This window comes from Saccoglossus kowalevskii, chromosome 8 (genome assembly GCF_978046115.1).
Source record: "Saccoglossus kowalevskii chromosome 8, keSacKowa6.1, whole genome shotgun sequence".
NCBI classification, from domain to species: domain Eukaryota; kingdom Metazoa; phylum Hemichordata; class Enteropneusta; family Harrimaniidae; genus Saccoglossus; species Saccoglossus kowalevskii.
Window position 1 is genome coordinate 15,375,706 of NC_140648.1, and position 12,655 is coordinate 15,388,360.

At 33.7% G+C, this 12,655-nt stretch overlaps 1 protein-coding gene across 1 annotated transcript in view; it reads left to right on the plus strand.

Moving 5' to 3' along the window:
* The window catches only part of LOC102808674 (uncharacterized), a 43,443-nt gene extending 31,015 nt beyond the window's left edge, over positions 1-12,428 (plus strand). The window contains exons 7-9 of the mRNA XM_085502251.1: positions 10,366-10,557; positions 10,661-10,774; positions 11,153-12,428. Of these exons, the coding sequence (XP_085358377.1) occupies positions 10,366-10,557; positions 10,661-10,774; positions 11,153-11,599 (753 nt within the window). The 3' untranslated portion in view covers positions 11,600-12,428. The remainder of the gene's footprint in view (positions 1-10,365; positions 10,558-10,660; positions 10,775-11,152) is intronic.
* The last annotated feature ends 227 nt before the right edge of the window (positions 12,429-12,655 follow it).

Consider the following 12,655-nt stretch of genomic DNA (forward strand, 5'->3'; position numbering starts at 1 on the left):
TTCACAGTGCATTCGGCAATCAACTGCAAGTCAGTTATGTGAATATGAATTGCATTCACTGGCAGCCGTACTAATGAACAAGTTGAAATCGCATTTAACGGTAGAAATATGATAATTCTTAAAACATCTACATTTCTATGAAAGGCCTCAGTACTCTATATTGTTTTAATTTGTATGTAGCTGTTGTTGTATTTTCTGATTTAGTAGTAAGTGCAATGTATATTTCATTAAATGAGTGAAACAAAGACGTGGAATTCATCACCTAAACTGAGTATAATAATTTGTCAAAATAGCAATAGAAAATAATATTTCTTTGGCATTACCCAATCTCATTTAATATACTTATTAGACAACAGAAAGACAGACAATATGCAGGGTTACATCCTTAAATGACGATTCACCGTGAAAGGAAGGGGTTCACTGCCAAGTTGAAGCTCCTTGTGTTGGAGAGGTATAGGTACATTCTGCGCTACGGAGTTCTCATTTCAAACTGTTTAACCCCTCTTTTCAGTGTAATGTAGAACTATGTCTTATTATGACAACACATCTTCATCAAAATGTCGAAATTTGAATATCCATTTTAGTACAATTTACCCAAAATGGAGCCTGAGTTTTAAGACCTTTTCTAATATAAATAAGAAGTGGAGTTTAGAACACCTATTAAAACATACCATCTTACATATTTCGACATTGATTTTGCAAATAAAACATTCGCTTGAATGGTATCATCACACTGCTGTCATTTGAAATAAAATTTGCACTCTGAGAGAATTTATAAAGCGTTATTAGTGTACTGGAAAATGCCATTCTCTGTCAGTAATAGCACGGACTGTGACAAAACGTGAAACCGTGAGTTCTATATAAGTTTGTTGAACGTAAATAATTCCATTACAGCATTAAAACATGAAACTTAGTGCTGATGGTCAATTCAAATAATGGGTCAAATATTTTTTTAGTCTATGAAGACGAATCATGTATATTTTATGTAATAGATTGAGAGTTTCCTGTCACCCAGATTATTTGGAAATCTGTTTTTCAAAGCTAAATTTAGATAGCACCGCAGTTCTATTCAACCCACACATTTATAATTATAAGCAAACGCTGTTTTATTTTAGAATTATCTTGCGAGCATCATTGTTTCAACTCAATTATTGGTGATGTAGCTGATAAAACCTTTAAAAAGAAGAAATCAAACATCAAAACAAAACAAAAACATAAACAAAAAAAGTGGTTTGACAAAGATTGTAGAACCCATAAGAAAGATTTGATTTATTGTGCTAAACTGATTAGCAAACAACCTTTTGACAAAAAGTTAAGAGAAATATATTTTGTGAAGAAAAAGAAAAAGAAATATAAAAAATTGATCAAAACTAAACAAAAAAAGGGAGAGCTTTTAATTGTAAATAAATTAACACATTTGAGAAATGCAAATCCCAATCAATTTTGGAAAATCATTAATGAATTGAAAAATTCTCATAAAAATCAATCTAATCCTATTTCTGTAGAACAGTGGGAAGAATACTATAAAATATTAAACAAAGCTGATCAGAACAACAATTTGCAAAATAATATCATTTCTGATATGTCAGAAATGGAAAACAGAAATGAATCTAATAAACTTATTAACAATAAAATAACAGAAAAAGAGATAAAAAATGCTATTAAAAAACTTAAAAATAAAAAAGCACCTGGTTATGATGGCTTCTGCTCTGAGCTTTTGAAATGCAGCTCAGATTCGTTGATAAAACCATTAAAAAAACTTTTTAACCTTATTTTAGAGTCCGGAATTTATCCAAAGTCGTGGAATATTAGTATTATTTCACACATCTATAAAAAGGGTGATTCACACGACCCAGGAAACTACCGGGGAATAGCTGTATCAAGTTGTATGGGAAAAACATTCTGTATTATAATAAATAATAGAATTACCCAATACCTTGAAACAAATAAACATAATTAACAATAATCAAGCAGGGTTCCGTAAAGGTCACCGCACAACAGACCACATTTTTGTATTGAAAACAATTGTTAAAAAATATCTCCAGCTAAATGGAAAATTATATGCATGCTTTATAGACTTTCAAAAAGCCTTCGATAGTGTCTGGCGTAATGGATTGTTTTATAAATTACTCAAAAATGAAATAAATGGCAAAATCTATAATATTATTAAAAATATGTATTGTAATACAAAAGCATGCATTCGTTTAGAAAACACAATCACGGATATATTTGAGACAACAAAAGGTGTGAGACAAGGCTGTGTTATAAGCCCCACACTATTTAATTTATATGTTAATGATATGAGTAAATACTTGGAAGACAGATCCCTTGATCAGGTCACACTACATAACACAAAAATTAACTCGCTACTTTACGCCGATGATCTGGTGCTAATTTCAATAACAGAAAATGGCCTACAAAATGCATTAAATAAACTGCAAGATTATTGCCAAAAATGGAAAATCAAAGTAAATCTTGCGAAAACTAAAATTCTTGTATTCAGAAGGGGAACACTACAAAGAAATGAACAATTCTATTATCAAAATGAAAAACTTTGCTGTGTCAACTCATATAATTATCTTGGAATAATCTTTCAGTCAAATGGTAAATTTACAGAAGCTAGAGACAACCTAGCAGATAAAGCAATCAAAGCCATGTATGCACTAAAGCAGTCTTTACCAAAAGAAACAGACTGTAAAACGTACATCCATCTGTTTAATATATGTATCAAACCAATTTTACTGTATGGATCTGAAATTTGGGGAATGGAAAATATGAGTAACAATAACTGGGACAAAACTAAAACAGAAAAAGTGCATCTAAAATTCATTAAACAACTACTTGGGCTTAATAAATACACAGCGAATAGTGCATGTCGGGGTGAAATTGGAGCATTTCCATTGATAACTGAAGTGAAAATCAATATGATTAAGTTCTGGTCCCGTGTCACAGACAAGTCACAAAATAATTATACAAAGATAGCGTTAAGCGATCAGACTTTGTCAAAAGCACAATGGGAAACATCAGTCAAAAATATCTTGAAAGATGTAGACCTCTCTAAAACATCACAGCTATCACATCAAAATATTAAGGAAATTAGCAGCACTATTAAACAACAATACATAACATACTGGAGAGAGAATATGACAAATGAAAAAACAAAACTGAGAACATACATTAAATTTAAAATTAATTACAATCTGGAAAATTACATTAATGTTTTGGATAATAATCAAAGAATATCAATGGCTAGATTCAGGACAAGTAGTCACAATCTAGCCATTGAAAAAGGCAGACATACCAATCCAAAAACCCCATTAGAAAATAGAATTTGTAAACAATGCCCATTACAGGAGATCGAAGACGAATTACACTTTCTTTTAGTTTGCCCACGATATCAAACAGATAGAAATGATTTTATTTCCAATATTTTATTCCCCAAAGAAATCATTACCAACCTGCAAAAATTCACATATTTAATGAAAAGTAATGACAGAAATATAATAAAACTTTTAGGGGAATTTTTGCATAAATCATTTATTTTAAGAAATGAGCTTTTTTTGGATATAATACCTTGACTCTTTTTTTTCTATTTTTTACGTTATCGTACTTTGATTTTTTTTTTTTTTTTAATCACTTATATATTTATTGCTGTAAACCAATAGAACATTTGTAATTCTAAGGATGCAATAAAGTTATTATTATTATTATTATTATTATTATTATTATTATTATTGTTTGTTGTCATCAGAGTACTTCGCTAGGACCTACAGGACTCTATAGTAAACGTGTCGCTCTCCATGACCAACTTCTACAAAGTACCGAAAAATCTAATTGTTGAAAACATCACTACCGGTAAGTTGAAGATTATAAACTGGAACTCGAAGGCCTCAAAACACATTCTGTGCCCAGGAATATAACGGCACACGGCGTTTGAATCAGTCACAGTACCGACCGTTACATCGCGAGTCATCGAATAGTAGCACCGCAAACCAAGGGTCATTCAATAACCAAACACTCCCTTGCTCCCTTGCTCTGTCCGACTGTGTGCGACCCGAGTCCACGTCGCGAGCTCAGTTTCTATTTACGAAATACCAAATATATTGATACTAATGGGCCCGGCAACGTTAAATTATAATGTGCCACAACGCCATTGAACAATCAATACGTCACTTCCTGAGTCCTATTCGTGAGGTCGTATCTGTGAGGTTCTATTCGTGAGGTATATAGCGTGCGCATACATCAATTGGATCGGTTGGTTTGCGGCGATCTGCGTGTCAATGCGCATGACTATGTAATTTACAAAGTATTGTGGGCAAATGAAAATAATACCAAACCAGAACAGCTAGACCATGGAAGATGCGGCATATAGACAAGAATTGATACAAGCCGGTAGGCTGATTGGCGACCCGCTCCGCTCAAAAACAACATGTTTTGGCTGTTTCCATTCTAGGACATGGACGTGAAGCTAACGTCGGCTTTAAACAAAAACCAGGGCCCCGTATACGAAGTTCGCAAAGAGCATTCAGTCTTCAGAAATCACTTCATTTTATTACTAGCGCGTATTTTGCTGTTACAATTATAATTATTATTTCCGACCGTTTTGCGATTGCATTTTCTAGATTATTTGGTTGAACGCAGCATTTACAGTTCATTCAAAGTTCTAAGTTGCGTTGGGACTTAGGGGCGGACCATTTGATATCCTTTGATATTGAAATGAAGCCTTCTTTTTTTCCCCTATCTGATGTAATAATAATAATAATAATAAAAATGTTTATTTGCCATAGATTACATAACAGAATAACAATACAACAATAAATAATAACTAATAAACAATAATAATATTAATCTATGGTGGGAAACAAAAATTAGCTGATGCAGAGCTAGTCTAGTCTGTTTCGCATCAAAATATATTTTTGACTAACTATTAATTAAAAAGGGCAATCAAGTAGACAGAATAAACTTATTTACAATGGTTTGTTTACACACAGATACATATTTGTATACCTCTATATATACATATTGGAATATAACTAAGGATGATTACAGTGGATTAAATAGTCTTTCACTTCATTTTTGAAATTTGCTCGACTACGAATCAATTGGATATCCGGGGGTAAGCTGTTCCAAATTTTAGTTCCCTGGTAATCGACTGAAAACTGACCCAGATTTGTCTTTTTCATTGGTAGAAAAAAGTGTGAATTATCCTTTGACCTAGTGTGATAATGGTGAGTATGAAAAGAGTTGTAATTAAGGTCACGTGGCAATCTGTGAAATTGTAGGTCATGTATAAATGTACATAGCTGATACTTAAATTGGTCATAGATATTGTGAATACGTAGTGACTGAAACGGAGGTTTACTATGTGCACAGTGATCTTTAAATAATGTGATACGAACAAGCTTTAGGTTCTATATTATATGTGCGATAAGTACTACTCCACACTTCTAAACCATAGGAGATATGAGGAAGAATCAAATAATTATACAGAAGGATGAGAACGTATTTAGGAAGTGTATGTCTGAGCTTAGCAATTAAACCAATTAAAGGCGTTATCTTTGCTAAAACTCTATTAATATGCGGCTTCGATGTGAGATGTTTATCTATCAATACACCAAGATAAGTAGTAGTATCGACTTCCTGGAGAACTGCACTGTTTAAATATATGTTGTGTTTGTTTACCAGCTTATAGGTGGAAAACAGTGTGTAATTAGTTTTGTTGGTATTAATTAATTAAGTAAGTAAGTTTATTAGTGTTGCACCATGTGTTCACCATATCTAAATGTAAATCAACTTCAGCGTTGGGTATACTGTTACTGGAAAATGAATGAAAAAGATTTGAGTCATCAGCAAATAATTTAATTTGGAAGTAAGGTGATGATGCAGGAATATCGTTTATATAAATTAGAAAAAGTAACGGTCCAAGGATGGAACCTTGCGGCACACCATAATTAATTGGGAGAGTGTAGGAGGTATGACCATCAGCTTGAACAAACTGTTTTCGATTCAATAGATAGTTTTCAAGCCATTTTAAAGGTTTTCCACAAATACCATAGAAACTTAATTTGGAAAGAAGAATGTTGTGATTTATCGTGTCGAAGGCCTTAGTAAAATCCAGGAATACCCCCATCACGACATTACCTTCATCAATTTCATTAATTAATTCATAGAAAAGATTTATTAACGCAAGCTTGGTACTGTATTTTCTGCGAAATCCATATTAGTGTTTATTGATAATATTAATATTAAATTTGTTAAGAAAGGAAGATAAATGTTTGTGGAGAGTTTTTTCAATAATTTTACTGATAACGGGTAAGATTGAGATGGGTCTGCAAATAGGGTGAACCTGTTTTGAAAATAGGAGTAATTTTGGCTATTTTTAGTTGGTCGGGGAATACACCAGACATAAAGGACTGATTTATAATGTGACAGAGGTATTTTAATGAAAGAGGCAGCATCTCTTAGAAGACCCGAATAATTATAGTCATGGCCACAAAATTTACACGGGTCTAATAATTTTAGATCTGATTTTATTTCATGGATGGTAACTGGTTGGAGAAAGAAGGAATTCAAATTGGTAGTTGTGAAGTAGTCCAAGGGATCGGCAGATGTGTTAATATTCATAGCAAGTTCCTCCCCAATATTAGCAAAAAATCTATTAAAATAGTTAGTTATTTTTATTGGGTCATGAATATTCATGGTTTGAGAAAATGGGTTGTCTATGGTAAGCAGTTTAGGCAGTCTAACACCATTCCCAGTGGCCCTTCCTGTTAAATCACTTATCGTTTTCCAGAGTTTAGTCGGGTTGTTTTTATTTAGAATAATTAAATTGGAGTAATATTTTTTTTAGATTTTCTAAGAATTGTTGTTAAAATATTTCTGTAGGTTTTGTAAGCAGACAGGCGATTTGGATTGTAATTACTCTTAATCACTTTCTCGTATAGTTTATTTTTTATGTCTGATTGATTTTGTAATGCCCCTCGTTATCCATGGCTTCTTGGGTAGTTTTGATCTTTTTTTCATCTTGACTAAGGAGGCCACTTTGTCACAAATAGTGCTAAAAATAGAAGAAAAAGTATTATACGCTTTATTTACACCCAAGCTGTTGACACTGTTTAATTGCAGATGAAAATTTTCGATATTATACCGGGAAAAGTCTCGAGTATAATATACATTCTGCTTTTGGTACATTTTGTCAAGATTTTCAATGAATGCGAAAATGGTCTGTTATATCTGTCAAAATAATTATAGAAGTTTGAATATATGTGACCAGCTATTTGTTGAACGTGTGGGTTTATTGATTAGTTGTTTGTAATTGATACTGGCCATAGAATTGATGTAATTCTGATTTACTGTAGCTGATTGATTATTATAATCAATATTAAAATCACCAATTAGGATACACTCTGATTTAGTAACATTTATATTCATAAGGTGGTTTTCTAGACCAGTACTGAAGACATCCACATTTGTTCCTAGTTTCCTATATATAATGCCTAATGTTAAAATAACCAGAGTTCAAGTGTAATTCTAGCCACAGGGTTTCAGAGTGGGAAATATTGCTAGAGTTCAATACACGGTAATCAGCCGAATTGTGGATATATGCTGCCACTCCTCCCCCACGTGCACCAGTACATTTCTTAATAAGAGTATAATTTTGGATATTAAAATAAGATGAATCATTGATTTGCCAGGTTTCAGATAAAGCGATGACATTTGGAGATAATGTATTTTCACATAATAATTTTAGTTGGTCAATATATTTTGTTTAATGATCGAATTTTCATGTGTAAAATGGACAATGCACCTGGTGGAGAGTTTGAAAATTGTTTATTGAAATCTTGAGCAACTATTACATTGGAATTTATGTAATGAAGATGAGTCTAAGTCTGTCATAAAAATAGAAATTAATTCACATTGGTATTTCACTGCCACAATTTAGATGTATTAAACAATGCGGGGTATATCATTGCCACCTGAGATAAACATACCTCTTTAATTAACATTCTTCTTAATATAAATCTTTCCATTATTTGTCCATAAAAATCTATACCCAGCTCTCTTTCTTGTAATATTTACCTTAAACAGAAGTTGACGTGCTGCCAATACTAAATTTTCACTAATAAAGATTCTCCCGGTGCTGTTAAATCCAAAATAACGATAATTGGTTGTGGTTTGGTGTGTTCGTTTTCACTGTTATTTTCTCTTGTAGGAAGACATTGGGCAATGTCGATATCACTGTATCTCTGGATTGACTTTCTTAAATACTGACAATACGATGGATGTTGTATCTTCATTTTCACTCATCGGCACGCCACTAACTTCCAGGTTAATTCTCTGTTGATACTGATTAAGATCGGTAACTTCTCTTTCCAGCGCTATCACCCGTTGACTCAAGTCTTTGTTTACTTGTTTGAGTTCTTTGTTACTTTGAAATACCTGGTCTAGACGAGTGGACAGAGCTTCATATTTCTCATTAAAAAAATCAAATGAGCTGACCAAATCTGTTTGCTTTTTTTTCACCTCCATTAAATCATTTCCGATCTTCAATAGTTGTGCACTGATGGGTTGCAGCATGGCCTGTAGCCTGTATGGATTTTTTTTTTCAGCAGACCTTTTCTCTAATTTTTTTTTTTGCACTCAACAGTTGCTTTTGTTTGTTTGTTTGTTTTTTTCAGTATTTTAAAGCGGGAGGGTCGTCACCTGCGCATGTGCGGGAATTGAGTCCCAAGCTACAATAACAACACACGCTAAAAACGCAAAAGGCTCATGGGCAGACGCTTGTTTGTAAACAATGACACGCTATGGCCATCTGACGCATGCTCAGGTGACGACTCCCCCGCTTTAAGTAAAGTAGATGACTTGTATAATAGCCCTCTTTAACATCATGAAAGGGTTTTGCTATCAGTCCACCCCCTGGATGTTTTCTCACTTCCAAACCACGATCTTCCAAACCAGGCTTCTAAACAGTACACAAAACTACTTGACATTTATTTACCGACCCACCTAAAAAAATCCCAGATCATTCTGGTAAAGGAGGAGAAGGACACGTTTGCTGATATCAAACTCCTGGCTGGAAAAGAACATCAGGCACTGGCTGTTGAAAAAGTAAGGCAATTCCTCAAACAGTCGAGGAAAAGAGTGCAGGACCCCGAAAAGGCAGGAAACGCACTTCCAGCCTTAAATAAACCAGTGCTTCGACACATAAACCAAACGGCCCTTCTCAGGGCCACCACATCCTGACAAAAGAGAACTTCCATTATTACTATTGACTCTGTCCATACAATGAATTACACAAAACGCAATAGACACTTCTCACGTGAGAAACAAATTGCAAGATACAAACGAATCAAGAAATACAATGCAAAACTGGCTAAAAATAAACTGTTGGCTGAATAAGTTCAGTTGGTCTCAAATTTTATTCAGAATTTTTCTAGTAAAATTCTAACCCCAACAGAGGTCATTGCCATTGGCAACAGACTCAAATTTATACCACCCCCACCTAAGCCAACCTATCACACATAGTCCCTCTATCACTGTAACAGAGGGACTGTGTATCACACTTTGCTCAGAGACATGTCTATGCTATCTAAGAGAATGCGTATCAAATATCTAATGCGCAATAAACAATCTCAGCAACATCCTGTCAAAATTAAATCAACATGGAACCCACCAGACTCACATAACAGTAGCCTTCAGTAGGAATTAATCGATTTTTATACTAAATTGTATAATGAAAGTAATAACGTCGAACATTCTGAAAGCAAAATAAATCGAACGATTCGGTCAAGTACTGTTCAGACTGATGAACCCGAAACAGCACCATCACACTGATGAATAATCCAATTCCGGATAAATTTGAGTGCTGTATCGACACAGGCTTTCTTCGTATTCAGTTTCGTATTCCAATATTGTTTCCGTGTTTACTTCTATCAGGATCACACCTAAAATATTTTAACACGGAATAATACGTCTGTTACGTATTTAGTGCCCTCGGTCGGTGAGATGTTCGTCAATCCACCACCCCATCGACAAATTAGAGACAAAGTCTGCTGAAAAAAAATCCATAGGCTTCATTTCAATCTTCCTGCCCCCCCCCCCAATGTTATCAACTGGTCCGCCCCTAAAGTGTTTGGAAAAGAGCAATCATACCACGCTATATGTGAGATTTCTCAATATTCACCAATCATAATTTGGAAGTAATTAAATGTCATCTTATGCCTTTCCGATATACTAGTTATGTATATCTATACACCAGTTCATGATACGTACATTCACCAATAACACCCCTATATAAATTTCGTTTTGGAAAAAGGACGAAACGACACTTCCACGCGTTATAGCGGGATACTCAATTCATTTCAGCATGCAGTTGCTGCATGTATGCGAATGGACTTTCGTAAGGCCGAGAGACTACTATTACGGGGTCGATGTCTCCTACCAAAGGCAGAGAATAGAGAACTGTTGGAAGCACGATTATATTACCTAGAAGCATACAAGTACAGAAAACAGAATGAACGAGTTATTTCATTGGCACTGTTTGAAAAAGCATATAACGTAAGTACTCATTAATGTATATGGTGCACCTTAGGATATATTTAGCTTAGGAAAAAAATATTCTTTTATTAACAATATCGTTTTCTGTGTACGCTCGTTCTAGATGATGAAAACAACAGAACCGTGCAGGATACTGTCAGTTTTGGTATTTCACATGGCAAGCCTTAAAATTGAAATGTTACGTAATGGACAGCTTGGCGATGATTATAGTATCCAGGTATGCACAATCTGTTTGTGATTGATATTGATTCTATTTTTACCCATTTTTATATTAAAATATGTTTTAATCTTAATAAAAGAGTATACCATACATCAGTGTGAGGTTACTTAGTTGCGTGTAAAATTATATGTTACTTGAAAAGTTGCATATGTACACCCATTTTTTTAATTAACCTGTTTGTAGACAAATTATTGTCTGCACGTTACATTCTCTTTATTTGACAGATAAATGCACTGCTTGAAAACTGGGTCAATTTCATTTACTATTAGGCATTACCTCTCTCAAAGAATAAAAAAGTGATAACAACTATTGTCAATTATGTTGAGTATACCATATCTATTGTAATTATTCTAATAATTATTATACAATCTTTAGGATATTGCAGTTCAGTTGAATGATTCAATTGAGATCCTGAAAAACGAAGATCCCAGACTCACGCAAAATTTGAAAGAATGCGCTATTACACGACTTGCTAGCATAGCAGTGGACTACGGGTATGCTTGCGATCGTAGGTTAAGCACTCCAGAAGAACAAGTTGATGAAGCACAGAATATACTAAAAAAATTGGGAGAGTGTGGTCATCTTCCTACTTCCAAATACGCTGAATGCCTTCGTTTGTTTGTGGAAACTAAATGCTGTTACAAACTGGGCCAATGTGAAATAGATGAGAAATGTGCAAAACACCAGTACATGAAGTCATTGGCGATTGCTGATGACGCTTTAAGCATGGCAACCAAATATGGTTTCAAATATGAAATGAATACGATTAGTCAATTTAAGCATGAAATCAGTCATAAATTTGAAATTAGTGAAGTGGCTTAGAAACGTCATAAACGTCCTGCATTATTTTTAGTATTAAAGCGGGGGAGTCGTCACCTGCGTGTCATTGTTTACAAACAAGCGTCTATCCATGAGCCTTTGCGTTTTTAGCGTGTGGTGTTATTGTCGTTTGGGACTCAATTCCCGCGCATGCGCAGGTGACGACCCTCCCGCTTTAACAATAGACAAACTAGAAACATATTGAAATTCACAGATATAACTCCAAGAACAACTGACTTGTGAACTTATACACAAATCTTAATATAACTGGCCTTCAGTTTCGCATTGCGGGTGGGTTATAAAATGTGTTGAATTTATTTACAATAATGCGATGCATTGCAGTGGTCCATTTACATATTATTAATATTATTAATCGTTTGCATGTTTGTGTGTGCTCTTACTGCAGTGACATATTCACACAATGATCATTGACATGCCTTAATTACATTGTAAGAAATACGCTCGCTCATTCTGATTTGTTTTTAGGTCGTTTCTGAAATACAAAGATATGTATATCAAAATATTTTTGTCATTTTTTAAGCGAGTTGAGTGCATTGCGATAATTTCATTGAAAATGTCTTAGTGCGTTGGTATTCAATTATTTACTGCCTTATTTATCAGAGATTGTATATTTGTAGTATTTCATATATATTCACTAATTTATAATTAATAACTAATGTAAATTGTTTTTGTCATTAAGTTTACTTTGCATTGCATTGTTAATATCGGATATTTATTGCAATGTACATTCTTTTGTTTTATTCAAATGTGGAGATCGGTGGATTTCAAATTTAATATATCTAAAAATTAAATATTGTTTTCGTACTAAAAAGGTACTTTTTATTTTACCCATTTGTTTGTGTGCTGACACATAAAATCATTTGATATCATATTTAATTGGGATATTTATCAATATTGAAATCTGCTTGAGGTAAATGAATGAACTTGAAACATCATATTATATATTAATAAATATGTACTATCGATATATATCAGAAGTTTCAAACAAAATTAGTGCTCGATGTGGTACGGTATGCTACCAAACAATAGTAATACATC